The sequence below is a fragment of the Kogia breviceps genome, chromosome 16 (genome assembly GCF_026419965.1).
Source record: "Kogia breviceps isolate mKogBre1 chromosome 16, mKogBre1 haplotype 1, whole genome shotgun sequence".
Taxonomy (NCBI): domain Eukaryota; kingdom Metazoa; phylum Chordata; class Mammalia; order Artiodactyla; family Physeteridae; genus Kogia; species Kogia breviceps.
Window position 1 is genome coordinate 7,059,000 of NC_081325.1, and position 19,536 is coordinate 7,078,535.

Sequence of the window (19,536 nt, forward strand, 5' to 3'; positions counted from 1 at the left end):
TACAGACCTGAAGCCCAGATGCGGGACAGCACGTCCTACCCTATGAGGTGGTCAGGGCCACGCCAACGAGAGGGGGAGGTCCAGGCCTTCCCTTTTGTTTGGATGACCTGGTAACGGGAGCCTTCTCTGCCGTCTGCTTCTGCAACCGGTGTGTTAAGTGAGCAAGGACAGAGGAGGACGCCTGGCTGAACCATTTCTTTTCTGGGACGCGGCTCTGCAGCCCTGATAGTGCAGAAGGGGCGGAAACTCCCTAAGACTCTTGCGGGTGTTTGTAAATGACGTAATTTCTCAGTCCGTCAGCCCCTTCTCTAGAAAATGAAGATATAAATTACGGATTCACACAGCAACGTCGTCCCACTAGATTTTAGTGCTGCTCTTTGGCAGATGAGCCCCTCAAGAGGCAGGGGGAGGCAAAACTACGTGAACTTGGACGCACTTTCCGAACTATAATGTTGCAAAAAGTAATGTCTCAAAAAAAAAAAAAAAACCACACACAAATTTATACAGCTTTAGATTTGCATGGCTGTCTTCTTTGAAAGATAAAAATTAGTAGTATGAAATGAATTGTTGAGCATTTTGATTTTTTTTTTTTTTTTTTTTTTTTTGCGGTACGCGGGCCTCTCACTGTTGTGGCCTCTCCCGTTGCGGAGCGCAGGCTCCGGACGCGCAGGCGCAGCGGCCACGGCTCACGGGCCCAGCCGCTCCGCGGCACGTGGGATCTTCCCGGACCGGGGCACGAACCCGCGTCCCCCGCACCGGCAGGCGGACTCCCAACCACTGCGCCACCAGGGAAGCCCCGAGAATTTTAAAATTTAACCCAACCTTTCAAAAAAGTAATGCATACTATACATGAAAAAAAAAAATGAAGCAGCTAGTAAGTTTTTCATATTTAAAATTACAAAAAAAAGGTTGATGCCAGTTACTTATAAATCGTTGCAGCCTGTCTCCTGGGACACAAAGAACTGGTCATAAACTCTGAAATTGTAGAGGCTGTGCTGATGCTTCCAGACTAATTGGGGGTGCTGGCTGGAGGAGAACAATCCGGTCACTTACAGGTTAACGTGATACATAGAGAGGCTGAACTGTGACCGCGGGCTTTCTAAGATAGTAACACAAATTCTACAAAGGGTCCTAACATTTTTCTAAGTTGCTAAGTTGGGCGGTAGGCACTTTATTCGTATTCTCATATTCCTTACAAGAAATTAAAGTGTGTCTGTCTTTACAGATCAGGAAGACTACAAAATATAGTCCTAGTTTTTTTAGCCACCAACTTCATCGCTCCAAATTCTCTGTAATTTCCACTACGGTACAGTCGATATTTCATGAGGATTCCTTTTCTGTTTGTTAGATCTGTTTAATTACATCTACCCACATATCCTCTGTGTATTACTGAAATTCTGGGAAACGAGTGTCTGCAATTTGTGGCATTTTCATTCAATGTAGCAGATACTGATTATTTGTTAAGGCATCGCCCAGATGTTGTAAAGGAGACGGAGGGGGTTATGACACAACCCTTATTCTTAACTCGAAGGACTACTTCTAGGTCACAGGGAAGAATTTCCCTACTTGAAGCCCAAGTATATATTATTCTCTCTTTTACAGAGAAACACTCTCACAAAGGCAAATAACCAGTGGAGAGAGTAGGAGAGAGAGCTCAGGTGTCTCTTTCTTTATTTTGATTACTGATCATTGTAAGAGGCAGGGAATAAACAAATGCTGGATGACTGTTTAATTATTGCACCCACCACCTCAAAGTTGTGGAGGAAGAAGTAGTTAAAAGAGAAGCCTGCAGGTGAGAGGTGGAAGGACAGGAGAGATCACCAAGTGAGAGTCTGACTCCTGTAATTTTCTCAGGAGATGAGCTCAGATGTTTGAAAGCAGCATGAACAGGGTCAGAAGAGGAACAGGCATGGAGACGTCACAGCCCCTCTGCTGTTTGCCTTTCGGCTCAAGCACAGCTTTCCTTACGAAGTTAGTGCTCAATGTTTATCCTAAAGGGCCTCAGCAGAGCCTTATTTAGATTCCCAGATGTTCTGCTGCTCAATAAATAAGTGAACAACTCTTTTCTGTTTGGCTTGAACATTTGAAATTATGAACAACGCTTACCTGAATCTGAAAGTTGCATTTGGATGTCTATTAAAATGATTTTGATTTCACTGAGAGCAGGACAACTGAGAGCCAGAACTGGGTTTTGTGGCAAGGGCAAGTCAATTCACACGTGCCCATTTGCCACATTTAAGGCCTGTGCAGGCAACCGGGGGAGGGCTGTAGCCATTTTACAACACTCCGGAAACAGATAGCTCAGGATTTCTGTATCATCAGAGAATAAAACTGAGGTCCACAGAAGGGAAGTGAATCCAGGCCACACGATGAACCATGGAGATAACAGGTGCATCTGAGTCTCTTATTTTGCCTGAACGACCTCTTCCAAGACTGCCACCTTACCCCCAGTAAAGCCTGCCCCAGAACTCACCTCTCCGAAGTGTCTATTAAAATTGAACTAGAAAATGACATTGATGGGAGCTTACATTATTTCTTTGTCTCTGGGCACCTTTATGTTACCCTTGCTGGCGCCAGACAGTGTGTGAGGCACTACCTCATTTAATTAATCCTCCCTGGAGCCCAGTGACGTGGGTGTTATTACTTGTTCTACAGAAGAGGCAACTGAGGTTATAGAGGTAAAGTGATTCACTCCAAGATCCACAGTACCACGGACACAGCCCTGAGCAGCAGTTATGCCCGGGTCCGTCTGACACCGGTGCCTGTGCTCTCCATCTACACGAACCTGCTGCTTGCCGCCTTCAAAGCCTTTCAATCTAATAGTACAGATCTATCGGTAGAGTTCTGTCTACGCTCTGAGTTGGATTTTCTCTCGAGAATACCTCCTTCAATGAGCAGATGTGGTCACTACAACAAGCTCAATGCTACTGTGTACAGAAATGCTAGCTTCTTTTAGTATTTTATACAAGTTGCAAGCTGATACTGTGTTATACGGTTTGAAAATATGATTGATAATGGACAAGTTATCATTAGAGAAGAACATCTTAAAATAAGATGGAACTTACATCCTGTGAGCAACGTTATTCAAAATGATCTGATTTCTAGAGGACTTTTATTTTTCTAGAGTATATTTTTAAGCTATAAATTAAAACATTTGTGTGAAAAAACTATGACACTTGAAGTATAAACTCTATAGAGTCAGAAAAGGGAGGTGAAGTGTGAGTTGGAGGTGGGTGTAGTCTGGACACAAGAGAACTTCTCACAGGACAGGAGTCTCTTGGGTTATGGGGACAAATCTGATCCCTGGCGGTCATGACCAAATACTATTGTTTCAAGAGGGAAAAAAATGGAAATAACGTAACAGTTGGAACAGCAAATATCAACTTAATACTTGAAAAGAGAAAGTATTTCAAACTCAAGAATTTGAGTTGTAGCGTATGTCTGAAATTATCATCATATATTTTATAAGGTACACCAAAAGAAATTCCCACGGCTGTCTGCTTGTATCCATTCTAGAATCAGTTTCCATTTGCCACAGGTTTTGTAGTTCTGAGCCCACACTTTGGGTGCCTCTGTTTTCCCTGCGAGGACCTCAAGGATTAAGATGTTAGCAACAGACCCTTAAAACCCATTCTCTGGGTTCTTCTGTATGTGACCCAGGAAGGCTGGTGAACGCTGTTGTCAGGTTCTGTAAATTTGGAAGTTACTCATGCTCCTTCCTTCCTTCCCTTGCGCTCAGCGTTAGTGATTCACTACTGGGATGTGGTTTGAACCTCATGGAACAGAATGGATGCGATGATGTGTAATTCGGCCTAATTTCCAGCACCCGCCTTAAAAAAAAAAAAAAAATCTATATACGAATTTTATTCTCGGATGTTTCTATTACAGTTTCCTTTGAAGCGTTTCAGGGAGAAATAAAAGCAGATATGTAAAGGTCAGGGAAGAATCTAAAATGATCCTAGGGCGGTGCATTTGAGCCAACTGATGCGAAATAGAACGTGGGAAGGTAGACGAGGTCAGGGGGTGTGTGGGAGAGCAGGACCCAGGCTGTACTCCCGAGATGAGGCATCCATGCTTCTTCGGTCATGGACGTGTCTTTTACGGTGCACACATTTCTCAACGAAACGTCAAAACGATTTCAGTGGAAATGTTGCTAAGATGTGAAACTGTCATGATCCTCCAGCCTCAAAGAATTAATGCTGTAAAACGCATTTCCTGTGTATTTTTTCCTAACACAGGGCTCCACGTCTGCCGTTAGCAACTCCAATCGATGACTTCACTCTCACAGACCTGGCCATAAGGAGACTGAATTTTATTGTCTCGTGCACCCTTCCTTGGGTTAAAACAAAACCAAACACAACGGGGGGTGGGGGGGGCGCGGGGGGGGAAGCAAGTCCCTGAAAGGCAGCAGGTGCTTGGGCAGGACCTCGCTCCACTGATGGCTGGAGCGGGGTTCCGGCCATGCCAACTATATGACTGTAGGGAAAAGCATCTGTGTGCTCTAAGCTGGGGCTTTCATTTGCTTTCTGAACTTGGACAGAAAAGAAAAGCAGTTTTAATTGTAAAGGAAATAACAATGCAAAGAATTCTGAGACAGCAAAACTTCTACCTGTCATCTGAAAGACGTTTCTCACACACACACACGGATATATTAATAGATGCTAAAAGCAAAATTAGTAAAGTCTTCTAAATTTAGGACATGAAATTAATAACTCAAAGTCTAATTTGTTACAGTCACTACTAGGATATGTATGTGTGTGTGTGTGTGTGTGTGTGTGTATATATATATACACACACACCCTTCGTTTAGAAGGAGTATTAAAAGGTTTTTCAACACAATTGTTTAATGAGTAGTCTTTATTGCATATGTTCACAATCAATTTGGGGGATTGCATTAGGGAATATAAAACAATCATCTTGATAACGGGCAAACGAGATAGGTCCTATGTTAGGAGCTCCATTTTTTGGAGGAGAGAACTCAGGTTCAGAGAGGTGAACTGATTTGCACGTGGTTACGACACAATAGAAAGGGCAGACCTTAACCCATGCTCTGCAGGTTGGACGGCCCAAGGGCCAACTGTGTCTGGAGGTCTGTGTTTAAAAACTTGGTGAAACTACAGAATTACAAGACAATAAATTTGTTTCAAGCACACATGGAAAAAATCCGGGAAGATTCTTTATCTCACCCAGGTTTCGTCATGGAGGCAGGTGGCTACTTCATGGTTCAGGCTCATCAGAAACATCACCTAGCTTCTTCATTTCCTATTTTCTATCGTATGGTTTCTTGCGGCTAGAATGCCACAAGCTGGACTAGAAGTTCTTTGGCATTAAGCTCATAAATTTGTGTTTTAATACCCATCCGTTAACAGTACAAGCATCTGATAGGGTCAGGGAACAGTCAAGGGCACCTTGAAATTTTCTAGTACTTTGTGACAACTAACTTGCTTTCTACTCTGAGGCAATTTCCTGTTTTTCAAAAATGCAAAAAATGCATTTTTCAAAAATGCAGTCACTCAAACTTTCGAGTTTACAGAATTCCCTCTTTCTAAGTATTTCATTAAACTGCTGTCTTACCGATAGCTACACGTCATGGAATGTTTTAAACTACAGTTTGTTTGCATTTGAGAGAAAGAACTGTAAGCCACCTACAGCTTACTGCAGTGGTTAGAAAAACTCTTCCTGAATCCTTGACAGGTGATTGCCGATATTATCATGCAAGCCATCACCATCTTAACTAATTGCTGTATTGGCCTAGTTGGCAGAGCCCTGGGTTTTGGCAATGAAGACTTTGGTTTGAGCTTCTCACGTGCCACTTTTAAGCTGTGTGGCTTGGAGTTAATCATCTTATCACCTCAGTTTTTCTTATCTTTAAAATGGAGATAGCCACTCTGGCCCACCAAAGATTGATGTTGACATAAGCGTAAGTCCACAAGTTCTCCATCAGGAAGAATTCAGATGTTGTTTGTTATTATGAAGTCCTACATGGAGAATGATGCCATCCATTTTGTTGCCTTCAAATGCAAATATCGCTGAACAGATAAATAAGCATGACCACACTTCAGCAGATAACACCCATATTAACAGACTACTCCAAATCAAGATACGCATGTAGAAGTAGATATTCCAGCAAGGGGTGATTTGATTTTTTTTTTTTTTTTTTTTTTCCTTCTTAAAGCATCACGACCCCTGTACCTGATAACAGCAGATTTTGGAGTTGCATTTTTCACTAGTTCAACAGAGAAGAAAACCACCAGGTCTGAGATCTGCTGAGATTTGCCTGGTTCACAAGGTATCAGCTAGTGTTGAGGTGAAGGGAGTGGAGAAAATATGTCCAAGAGCAGAAAAGATGCTCCTAGACCCTGACTAGGTCAGGGAAACTTTTTGTTAAAACTGAGGCATAATTGACAAATACCATTATATTAGTTTCAACATTTGTATATACTGCAAAATGATCACTGCAGTAAGTCTAGTTAACGTGCATCACCACACGTAGTACAAAGGTTTTTCTCTCTTGTGATGGGAATTTTTAAGATCTAGTCTCTTAGCACTTTAAAGCGTGCAGTTCAGCAGTATTAACTATCGTCGCAATGCTGTACATGGCGTCCCAATGGCTTATTTATATATTATACGAATTGGAAGTTTGTACCTCTTAACCCCCTTCATCCATCTTGCCTACCTCCTGCCTCTGGCAACCACCAGCCTATGAGCTTGTTTTCTTGTTGATTTGTTTTTGTCCACATATAAGTGAGATCATACAGTATCTGTCTTTCTCTGTCAGACTTATTTCATTTTGCATAATGCCCTTACGGTCTGTCCATGTTGTCACAAATGGCAAGCTTTCATTCTTTTTTATGGCTGAATAATATTCCACTGTGTATACAGACCACATTTTCTGCATCCGTTCATCTGTCGATAAGACACTTAGGTTGTTTCCATATCTTGGCTGTTGTGACTAATGCTGCAGTGGACACGTGGGTACCTATATCTTTTGAGTTAGTGTTTTTGTCTTCTTCAGACAAATACCCAGAAGTGGAATTGCTGAATCATATGGTAGGCATATTTTTAATTTTTAAAGGAACCCCCACACTGCTCTCCACGGTGGCTGCACCAATTATATTCCCACCAACAGTTCACAAGGGGTTTCTCCACATCCTCCTCAACGTTTGTGACTTCTTGTCTTTCTGACAACAGCCATTCTGACAGGTGTGAGGTGATATCTCATGGTGGGTTTGATTTGCCTTTCTTCAGTCAGGGAATCTGGTACACTGTGTGTGTCTGTACACCCCAACTGAGGCTTCGCCCACGCGAAAACAGAGGGGGAAACAAGATATTCTGTGAAATGGAAACGTTCCATTTTAGCCTGAAGTTTTGTACTAGCTTTTGCTTACTGACCTCCCACTTTGTTTATGTCAGGGGTTCTCAGTTCTGGTTACGCTAGAACCTCCCAGGGAGCTTTTGTGAACCCTGGGCTCCATGCTAAAGATTCACAGGTAATAAGAATTGGTAAAGTCTACTACTATGCAGCCAGAGTTGAGAACCATTGATGCGGACCAGTTTGACGTTCAAGAGGCATTTCTACCTCTTCCATTAGGACCAAGGACTCCCTCCTTTGGGACCGGCGCTCAGTTGGGTGTATACAGAAGTTGGAGTAGCCTCTGCATCGCTCCGTAAAGACATACTACTGCTTTGCTTCTCTCTGAATTTTTGCTTGAGCATTTAAATTCCTTCCGGCTCTAATAAACCCAGAACTGGGAGCTGCGTGTGTGCTTTCAGCATAAATATCCCCATGCTTATTTTGACAAACAGTACCTTATTCTTTCCTTCTAAGACTGCCGTGCGCTGCGTGATGCTCTCAATTCTGTTTCCTACGGTGCTGTCAGGATCCAGGATAAAGGACTCTTCATTATTGGAGCAAAAGTCATACCTATTTTTAAAAAAAGTAAGCCATCACTATGTTGCTTTGCAGCATGGTCTAGCCCCTGGTGACCAAGTGAAGCGAAAACCATTAAGTCCTCAGGCAACAAAGTCACAATTTTCTTCTTTTCCTGAGATTTCTCCCCCCCAATAGCCATCCTCAAAACTTCAAAACAGCAGACAGATTTTGCCTGATCTGCAAAAAAACAAAACCCACACCAATGCATCTCCATATATCCTTCCTGTTCTAAATGTTAAATACTAAATAAAAATGCATAGATTTAAGAATCTAGTATCTAGATTTTAATTAGTTCCTAGTGGAAGAACCATGCAAACACGGAAAAAAAACGGAAGTTATGTTAATGAATGTAAACCTCAAGGAGATAACAGCATTTCACAGCTATAAAAGGCTGGCATTTAATGAGAATATTCCATTATACAGCTAATTTTTTCCAGGGCTAATTAAGTGTATATGGAAACACACATCATGCAGCAGCTATTAAATTCAGTCTATTTCTTTTCAAGTTTTGGAGTATCATGGCAAGCTCTTTAATATCTCAGGCCTCAAGTGTTTAATTATAGAATATGTGTGTTGAAGTTGTTTAAGATCTTTTTTGCTTCTAAAAGTCCGCGAAATCTCCCTCTCTTACTGTTTAACCTAGCTGGAGGAGTACCATTTTAAAGAGAGATTCCAACCCATATCCGAAGGTTTGTTCTTTCAAACACCTGGTTATCAGTAGGGTGTGTGTTACTTTACTGCCTAAATCATTGGGTGTAAATATCTATTGATCACTTATTATGTTTTCTTCATCTCTGTTCCATTTACTTCTGCTGTGATCTTTATGGTCTCTTTCCCTCTACTAACTCTGGGTTTTCTTTGTTCCTCTTTCTCTAGTTGCTTTAGGTGTAAGGTTAGGTTGTCTGAGATTTTTCCCGTTTCCTGAGGTAAGACTGTAATTGCAATAAACCTCCCTCTTAGGACTGCTTTTGCCGCGTCCCATAGGTTGTGGACCGTTGTGTTTTTGTTGTCTTTTGGATCATTTATTATGTTTCATAATAAACAAACCTAGGTCTTCATCCTAGGTTCTACATGAATAAAAAAATCCAAACAACAAAAAGGACACTTAACATCCCCTCTGACCCGGGCAGTGCAGTGGTATTTCAACATGCCCTTTCCCAAGCCAACACCCACAAAACTGCTGCCAGACCAACCCCCTGAGCATTTGGGGTTTCGGTGGAATCCTCTTTGCTCCAAAAGCTTCAACAACTGTATTGAAGAAAGCCCAGGCTTCCGTGACTGAGTCAAGGCCATCCAAAGTCCATTCCCTACCTGCCTTTTCAACCTTACCGCTACAGACATGTTTCCTCACAGGCAAACCACAGTTGGGTTCAGCTACTTCAAAGAAGACTTGAGTCCTAGAGCTGCCCTGACTTCTAGCTGTGTGACAGTTTTCTCCTCTGAAACATACAAATAAAATTATACCTGCCCTGTTAATCTCATGGGATTATACATGTGTTAAACGACCTAATGTGATTGCAGAGGTTCTGTAAATTAAAGACACCCCAGAAGAGCGAGGAGCTATTCTTCCTGTGGCTCGGGGTGTACACACCCGATTCCTTCATCTTCACTCGCCAGTTACCGCTGCCTCAATACCCCTCACCGCCGGCCCCACCTCCTCCAAGCGGCTTGTTCTTATCCCTGTGAACCCGTACTGTGCACAGGGATCAGAACCACTTGATGAGCCTGTAACTAGACCACCTTAACTTGCGCTGTGATTTCTACTTGCATGTCCTGCCCCAACAGGTAGTGAACTGCCCAGAGCCTAGCTCTGTGCCATTACGTATGACAGACGCAGGTGCTCTGTAAGTGGAAGCTGCAGGTGATTTGCTTTCTACTACTTATGACAAACTGAACACTGATTCCTTTTTTTTTTTTTTTTTAATTATTTATTTATTTGGCTGTGCAGGTCTTAGTTGTGGCAGGCAGGATCTTTAGTTGTGGCATGTGGGATCTAGTTCCCTGACCAGGGATGGAACCCAGGCGCCCTGCCTTGGGAGTGCAGAGTCTTAACCACTGGACCTGCAGGGAAGTCCCGAACGGTGATTCCTTTCAAGCAGCCTTTTGAGATTTAAATATGGATTTGCGGGGGGGAGGGGGGGGCATGATGCAAATATACAAAGAGCTATTTTATGTGCCTCAAAAACAACATCTGTGGGTTCGCAAGGTGTTTCTCTGCCAGACTGGGTAGCTTGAGGGAGGAGCGCCCGCAGGCGCCTCACGGCCTTTGCTGCTTTCCGATCGCCTTATGGATCGATGCTGTTCAGTCCTGTATCTCTCTTCTGGATGCAGTCTTTCCTCCTACCTCCCGGCCTGAAGAGTGAGGACCTCGTAAGGCAGGCAAGTGGTTATTTGTATGATTACTTGCACTGTGAACTTTTCATGGTATCACTTCATATTCCTTCCTTCTGGCTTAGCATTTGGGGTGAGCAGACAGTCGGCTGGGCTCTGATCTGTACATGTCTGGGGCAGATTCTGGAGATTTTCAAGCCAGAAAGAATGCGTGGTTGCTCTGAAGTCATTGTTGCCCTTGGCTACTTAGGTGAGAAGAGAGTGAGGGGATGAAATAAGTGAGAGGAAAGGTAAGAGAGAAGGGATTGTGATGGTCAGAAAACAAGAGTTCTGTAATGCTTCCTGTCTGGCCCTCAAGCTGAGAAAGGACTCCAGCATGTGAGACTAGGGAGTCTTCTGGGGCGGCCTCCCCTCCTGGGGGGACACACTGCTATCGAATGTCCTCTCCCCCAGAGCGTTCACCAGCTTCTAAGTTTGCATTCAGTGCTTCTGAGGCCCCAATGGGCCACCTCTCTGGGAGCACTCTGCCTTCATAGTTATGCCAGGGCCAAGCATGTAACTGGCACCCCACAGACATTTGTAAACATACAGGCGTCAGGTACCAATGTGTGGTTTCTAGTAAGAGTTTCCACGGTTTATTATTTTCAAACGTATTGGTGAGTAGAGTCATAGTATAATAAACCCCCATATACCCATCACCCAGACTTAATAATTACCAAGAGCTTGCCACATTTGCTTCATCTATCCCTTACTTCTTTTTACTTTTTCTTTTGAGAAATACTGTAAAGCAAATCGCAGACAGCATGTCATTTTAGCGTCACGTATTTAGTGCACGTCTAAAAAGGATGCACGTTTTCTAGTAACAGCAACGCCATGATGACACCTAATAGAATTAGCAATAATGCCACGGTGCTGTTTGTACCTGGCCCATGTGTCAGATCTCTCCAAATGTTTTTAAGATGTCTGTTTTTACAGTGAGATTGTAAGATTTCAAATAAAAAAGAATTCATAAGGACAAACCATTCATTCCTTAAGGAATTTCTGCGATTTTTGACTAGTTAATCCTTACAAGCACCAGGTACAAAAAAGTGAACATTTTAACTTATTGATTAGTAAGAAAGGAACTGAACCAAAGAGAGGTTATACACTTTCGCCTTAAAACTTTATCATTAAAATAAGTTATTTTGTCCTACTTTTCCTAACATCTATACCTTGAACTACTGTCTAATCTCAGATCTTTCACACACATGGGGTACATATATAGGTTTATATAACGTGTGTGTGTGTGTCTGTGGATATATAGATATATATAAAACATGTATGTGGGGGGTTGTAACATATGTGTACACCTATGTGACATGTACACACGTTACATAGGTACTTGGTATTGTGACATCCAAGAGCTGAAGTTCTCTTGTATCTGAAAGAGAAGCCTGTACTTTCATTCCTTTTTCCCCAAAGAAGTAAAAAAGATAAGGGAGGTCGTAGACAAAGGTCTTAATTTCAAACTCTTGGTTGTCAGGAAATGCAAAGAAATACGTGAGAGGGAAGCAAGTCGAGGCATTTCCCGAGGGAAACGCAGTCGGCCGCCTGAGTCCACTCGGGCTGCCGACATACACCCCTGACCCCCCGCCCGTCCCTCTGAGGGCAGCTGCTGTCGGCACAAGCCCTGGCCTGGAAACTAGAGGTGCTGCGAGGGCCTCCAAATGGCAAAGGACAGCTTCTGGGGCTATTTTCCATATTGGGGACTGTGATTTTTTCCCCCTCTTTGTCATTGGAACCTTAAAAATAGAATGTCATTTAGGGGGCTGACTCTATCCTAACAGCGCTTGAAACAAGAGGTAGGGGGAGGGGAATCTGCCTGAGCCCTTAAGAATACATCAAGCTCTTCAGGAAGTAGATTGTGCCATGTTTGAAGATGCAAAGATAATCGCTGTGCTGGGAACCGTCTTGAGGGGGGAGGAAGCCGAACAACAAGAGGAAAGCGGCGTTCGCTCCTGATTTCGCACAGGAAGTCCTCAGCACCTCCTGCCAAAGGGAGATAAGAAAGCTCCCAGGCACTATTCTGGACAAGGTCACTGTTATCAGCTTCAGCCCCATGCTGTCCTCTCCGTGCTCCAAGCCTCCCATCCCTTTCCTAATGAGCTTTAGGACTCTGACCTCTATTTGCATACAGCATGCCAAGTACAATAGCGTTGGAGGTATTTATAACCATCGAGAGGAAAAAAAAAATTTCCGGGGTAAGAGTGTACTCCATTGTCGATTGCCCTGGAGCTGAAACAAATTAGTTTTGGGCTAGAGATTGATATAAATAAATTAAAAGAAAGCAGGCAATTATGGATCCAACACATGGAGCCGGGACCCTCCATGTGACACGTCTGTCAGTTCGACTCCCAAGTAGGAGACATCTGTGGGGCTCTCCCATCTGGTCCAAGTTACCAGGCTGCTTTGCTCGACACATAGTGGGGAAACACCACCCTCCATAGATGCAGATGACGTTACTGAACTACACGCTCTGGGTTTTTCCCTGTAGTGCTGATGGGTTTGCCCTGTTCCCTGCACAGTCATAAGTGTTTGGCTCCTTTGTGACCAGACACAGTTTGGAGCCACGGAGCAAGGCAAAGCCAACACTGGGATCCAACCTACAATCTTGGCAACTTTGACTGCTGGTCCCAACAGGCAAGCCACAGGCTGTAGTAATTACGATAGAGACTCTGCAGTATTACATTCTATTGTGATAAGGATTATACTTTCTGTGCGCTAGGTACCGTGTCAGGCGATTCACGGACACTTTCACGCTGATCTCTACAACATCCTAAAAAGCAGGTACTATCATCCCCCATCTCATGGACAAGGAAATAGAGGATCAAGGAGGTTAAGTAAATTAGCCAAGGCTAAAGTGCTAGAAGGGGGCAGAGCCGGCATTTGTAATCGGTTCCGGCTTATTCCAGGGTCTGTGCACTTAACCTGTATGCTGTGTGTAACATAACGTCCATGTTCTAGCATCATCATACAGAAAGAAATTGTTATACTTCAGTGCTTCTTTGTATACAGGGAGAAAAAAAAGGCTTCTCAGATATTCACTACACAGATACCATTTCTGCATTGGGGACTGAATGTCTTTTTTTAGCCCTTTTTGCATAACCTGGTCAACTTCCTCCCAAGATTTGGCAAACAGCTCTCACGACACCCAACCCAAGTGTACCGGGTGCCCACCGCGTGCACGGTCTGCAACGACCGTTTGTTTCCGTGACATCTGTCATCCCGTGATTTCTGACCTCAGGTCCCATTCACCTTTACAGACCCATCGCAGGGAATGCAGCACAGAGCATGCACCCGTAGGTACCCTCTCGGGGTCTCCTGGGCTTTTCCTTGGGTGCTGGATTCGAACAGTTCCGATTTTCACACTCCCTGCAGTCCTCCCGCCTTTCTCTCCCCTGCCCCAACCCTAAAAGCAGAGCTGGCACTTTCTTTAAAGGATGGATTGTTGCATCTGCTGGAATCAGAGGGGAGAGGTGACCTTTAGCCACGGATGGCTAGTTGTCTGTGTTTTCTCTGGAGTGGCCCTCGTGGGAGAAAAGCAACAGACTCTCTGAAGAACCAGGCTGAGATGGTCCAAGCCTTCACTCGGCCTTTCTAGAAATGGCCCATTTAGTGCTATGATGTACCTGTGTTATGCTACCTGAGACTCCTGTAGTTATCCAGTGTAAGATTCTCATCTCCTAAATGATTTCTAGCAAGTTGAATAACCACCCCAATACCAGAAGGTCTACTCTACCACCTGAATCTTAAGATAAAGAGGTGAAGGATCCCCTTTCACCCTATGATAAATGAATGACGTTAGGCTGACCTTTCTTTCAAAATCTCTGTTCTGCTGAACTGGGCTCTTGGCTGGCTGAAGGGAAACCAGTTGTTACTGGGCTGCTTTTAACGTACCAGGCTTGGGGTAGCAGCTACACACGTGTAAGCTCAGCTAATTCTCACGCTCACCCAGTGAAGCAGGTATTATGGTCCCCATTTCACAAATCCCTTTACCAATAAGGAAACTGAGACTCACGAAAATCAAATGTCTTGCTCATCTTCATAGAGAAAGTAGCAGACAGATCTGGGATTAGAACCCAGATATTCCTAACCGTTCCTGCCACACCAGAACTCGTCCGTCACACGGCGTGAATTCTCCCCCCAAAGACCACCACCCCGGCCAAACATTTACCACCATGCTTCAGAGTCACATGTTAGGAAACTCTGGGGTTCCTCTGAAGCCAGCCAGTACGGATACCCAGAGAAGCCAAATATTGGCTTTCAGGAAGTAGAAGTAGCCCCTGGTCCTTGGGGGGAGGGGGGAGGGGGCAGAGGAATATTTTATAATTACATTTTTTACATAACTCTGGTTAGTTCTCATCATTACAGAGTTTTAATGCTAAAATTATATGAAATCTTGGTCTTCTGCTGGCTGATGAATTTCAGCATTAGAAAACATCTTGCAAGGAAATAAAAGATCCAACTTTTATTACAATCTTTCTTCCCCCTGGTAACTTAAAACTTATCTGCATGATTCCTAAACACATTCTGAGATGAAGAAGGCCTGCTTTGTGAGGAACGCCGATACGTTTATAGCAGCAGCTGGTTTTGAGGGGCCTCTGCGGGGGGCACACAGTAGCGGGCCGGGCCCTACACCCTACGGTTGCCTCCCTGAGCCCGCGCCATCGCCTGGGAAGGTAGGTGTACGTACGTTAAAGTACAGCTAAAGCACATTTAGTCTGGAGGAGAAAACGAGGCTCTAGAAAGTTCTACAAAGTCCCAAGGCACAGAATAATCTCCCTCTCTCTCTCTCTCTCCTTTTTTGGATGATGAAAGCTGAGGACTTGTGTGGACTCTGCTTCTCCACGTGATGGGATTTGACTGCACGTGCTAACTGTGATTAGAATCTGTTTGTAAAGAATACTGAATCATTTCAAGGGAGGAAACAAAGGGAGAGAGCAGTAATAAAGAGCAAATCGAGGCTGTAAAACGTCTTTTTAAAAAAAGTGGAGAGGAAAAAAAAAAAAAAGACCACCTGGAACCGTGCCAGAGGGCACGACCGACCGGGCGGCTCCCCGCCACCGCGCGCCATCCTGCAGAAGGGCCTCGTGTAAACTTCCCTGCGCTCCTGCATGTGTCGTGTCAAAACATTAGTGATCGTGTGTCTGAGCCATCAGATTAATAGAATCTGCAACACTATCTTTTCCCCCTTCCCTCACACTCTCTCAAAACAAATAGAACGATAGAGAGGAGAGGACGCTGGCACAAAAAGGCGTGTTTAGACAGAATGGTCGCCGCCCCTCTTTGCTCCAGGAAAAGGGCCTGGGCCTCCGGGCTGGTCACAGGGTCAGGCTGGGGGGATTTTGTTGGTAGGGGCGGTGACTTCTTGCCCAGCCAGAGACCTCGTGACGCCTTGGAGCCCATACTGAAAACTACTTCTTGTCTGAATGGCGACGGGGGAGCGGAGAAGGCTTTTCGGGGACTGGAGGCTGGGGTCAGCTCCTGGGACAATGGTGGAGGTGATCCAGCGCCCCGGCCACCTCTGTTTAGATAAGAGCTTTTCCGTGAGCGTCTTGGCCTGCGCCGCTTCCTGCTCTCGAGGGCCCCGCGGTCCGTTCACACTCAGAACAAGGCCTGCCTTCCCAGCCTCTGCTTTTCCTTCCTCCTCTCTCTCCCGCTCGCCTCCCCCAAGAGCCCCAGAGACGCCCCCGCCCCGACTCGCTCTCTTTTAGGGCATCTGGGCCAAGGCATCGCGAGAACCCCACACCGGGTGACCAGGAGGCCAAAGGGTGGGTACCTACTCGGTCACACCCAGATAGGAGCCTCGGAGAGGCCACCCATTTCTTCATTCATTATTCTGCCCTAGTGAAAAGGCCGGTCAGCAGAGGAAGGGCGATTCGATAAATAAAAAAAACCTTCAGGGAAACGTTAGGAGTGGCTACAAATAACATCCTTTAACACATGCAAGGAGTCTTAAGGTATTAACTCGAGTGGCCCAGTGAAGCGTACTTCAAGCTATGGTTACGTCTTGTTCGCATAAAGAGAGCATATTACTTATTACATGGCGGTCAGTACGGAAATGTCCAGAAGGCCTTCGGGGTGGGGGTAGGGAATCACATTCAGCAGAAATTCTAGAGCCAGTCAGACCCGAGCTCAGATCACGGTTCTGCAACCGTCTGGTCATGCAACGCTGGATGGCAAGGTTGGGAGAATCATTGTCATAGGGAATTGATCAGCGGACTCGGTCTTTTTAGTCCCTTGAAGAGTTCTGAAATCACCGGGTCATGTCAGCCCACGGAATCACTTTGAATAAATTCTACATCGGTGTCATGCCGCCGGCCACCGGGGAGGGAGGTGGCGATTACCAGCCCCGTGACACTCTCTGTACCAGAAATGTGGTTGAAGGGTTCGTCTGCTGAGACCGCAGCACACAGAGGGTGCGAGGAGAAGTCATTCTTCTTGGATCTTAGCTCCCTGAAAAGTTGTACTTCTCCTGCTATGCTCTTATCTTACGGGCCCCCTTCTTCTCGCACATGTCCATTACACATCCCTTTCTCTCTCTCGACGACTAACATGTAAAGCACGTGGGCCATATCTCTGTCTTACCCCATTTTCATCCAGACTTGTTAAATTATTAATTGCACTTTTCTATGACCACCTCAAATTCTTTGGCCACGGATGTGTTTTTAACATTGCCACCTCAAAGGAAGCAAAGCCACGTGACCACGTCTTACCAGTTTTCTAAAAAAAATAGAAGGGAACTAATTCCGAGAAGATCCTTTCGCATCATCAAACACGCGGGTGATGCTAAGCGAGTTAACCGGTGTGACATGCCCGGTGCAGTGCCTGGTCCACGGCAGACAGGTCACTCATGTTAGCGTGATTATCTGACCAGATTGAGAGCGACTTAAGAGTGGGGACCAGGTCTTGTTCGTCATCGTAACCTCAGGGCTTAGTCTGACTCCCCGGGGGAAGCAGAAGAGCACACGCGTCCTCGCGCACCCACAGCCTCACGAGAAGAGCAAATCCCGATAACGCCTTCGATGTGGGCTCAACCTCACGGGGTTGTCAACCCTGCCATCCATCCGTCACCTCAGATGTGCTGAAAAAGGGGCACTGCTGACCCTCCAGTGACCTCGCACATCCCGCCTCAAGCAAGCACTGTGTCACCACCATCAGGGCTGTCCGTTCCCAAGGGGGAGTGTTACTAATGACCTGGGATGAACCCATCACGGCGTCTGACGAGCTGATAGTGGTGGACAGAGTTTCAACTCAAGCAGTGATGCTGACATGCAGAGAAGCACCTTCTGGCCTGATAGAAAATAACTAACCAGCAGTGGTCTTCTCCTGTCTTCAGTTACTAGCACCATTTGCTAGGCAATTAATTACTAGCACTGTTTGATTCAAATCAAAATTAATTTGTTCACACACATTCCATTTAAGAAGTAGAATCACATCCTCTGAAAGAAGAACAAGATTTATTTCCTTCCGTTATTAAGGATATGGTTATCGAAGAGATAAGTCAGATGCACGGGACAATATCCGAAGACAACGGGACACAAGTGAAATGTCCGGAGCCCGTGCGCTGCTGTAGGCTGGACGGTACGTGCGTCAGTGAGGGGTTGAACAGCTGAGAGAGAATTCAGAGACACAAGTAGGTCCAGGATATTACAGCTCCTCTAACTTCCTACGTAATCTGAAGATTCCGTCATTTCTGGTCCCATCTTAATTTCTTTGCGGGAAATCACCACAGTCAGAAGACCTGTCCAAGGATGCAAGCGTGCTTCCCGGGAGAACATGAACCCGACAGCGTGGGTCGTTTTGTCAGACTGTCTGCGTTCACACGACACTTGCGTGTATCTGATGCTACTGCAGAGGGAAGGAGCTTTGCAGTGGGCGGCCCCAGAGCAACCAAAAATCCTGGAGAACTTTAAGCCAACAGACTTGGGCTAAGTACTTCACATATATCATCTCATTTAATTCCCCTAAACAGCCTTAGGATGTCAGTGCTGTTACCTCGATTGTACCAATCAGAAAACTCGGACCCAGAGAGGTGATTTACTTTGCCCAGAATCACCCAGCCGGTAGGAGGTAGTAGGTGGCAGAGCCAGGATTCAGGCTGCAGAGCCCCTGTCCTTAAATTCGAGACTGTACGGCCTTTCTGCATCCTCGTGGCTTTCAGAAGTGGCTCTTGATGTCATCACACAGGCTGCTGCTGCTGCTGCTTTTTTTAAAATTTATATATTTATTTTTGGCTGCGTTGGGTCTTCGTTTCTGTGCGAGGGCTTTCTCCAGTTGCGGCGAGCGGGGGCCACTCTTCCTCGCGGTGCGCGGGCCTCTCACTGTCACGGCCTCTCCCGTTGTGAAGCACAGGCTCCAGACGCACAGGCTCAGTAGTTGTGGCTCACGGGCTTAGTTGCTCCGCGGCACGCGGGATCCTCCCAGACCGGGGCTCGAACCCGTGTCCCCTGCATCGGCAGGCGGACTCTCAACCACTGCGCCACCACGGAAGCCCCATCACACAGAATTCTCGAAGCATATTTGCTTTCTGGATCATGAACTTTTGACCCAAAATTATTCAACTTAATGTCTACAGAGTTGTTACAACACCAAGCCTCATAGTGATGGAGGAAGTGCTGGGTGGTGACATGCTTGGAGAGTCATTGGCTGATTCACTGGGATGAGGGAGAATCACCACCAGGTCTGGAAAGGGCGGTTCGGACCTGACGTGGACTTGCTTGAAAGGGGGCTAAGTAAGCTAGCAGCCAGTCCTTCTGCTTGAGCTTGTCTGCCCTGGCCAGCGCCCCCGTACCCTGCTCTCTGGTTACCAGGGTCCCCCCCACCCACCCACTGCGCTTACAACGTGGCGGACTTGTTCCTAACAAGGTCTTTGGAACTCTCTGTGCCTCATCTAGGAAATGAGTAGTACCATAGTTCCCTGTATCGTAGAAGTTCTGTGAGAATTAAATGAGATGATACATCTAAAGCACAGATTAAGCACTTATCCTATAAGACAGGTGCTTAATAAGTTTCAGCTCGGAGGAAAATAAAAATAGAAACCCTAGGCCCTGCAGTCTTCTAAACTGGCCATAACCTTCTGTTTGGTGCTAAGTAGCTGCTAAACACCCATTTTTGTTTGCCTCACCTTACTTAGCCAAAGACGTTTTCACACTCACACAAGAGGATTTCTCAAATAACGTAGCAAAATCCGTGATCATCTCACGTGGCTTTCAGTGATGAGGACAAGGCAT

The 19,536-nt window shown here is 45.4% G+C and overlaps 1 protein-coding gene across 2 annotated transcripts in view; it reads right to left on the reverse strand.

Moving 5' to 3' along the window:
* The window catches only part of FLT1 (fms related receptor tyrosine kinase 1), a 175,702-nt gene that overhangs the window by 82,923 nt on the left and 73,243 nt on the right, over nucleotides 1–19,536 (reverse strand). For both annotated transcript variants that reach the window (XM_059041793.2, XM_067016795.1), the window contains one exon: nucleotides 7,810–7,924. In XM_059041793.2, coding sequence (XP_058897776.1) covers nucleotides 7,810–7,924 — 115 coding nt within the window. The remainder of the gene's footprint in view (nucleotides 1–7,809; nucleotides 7,925–19,536) is intronic.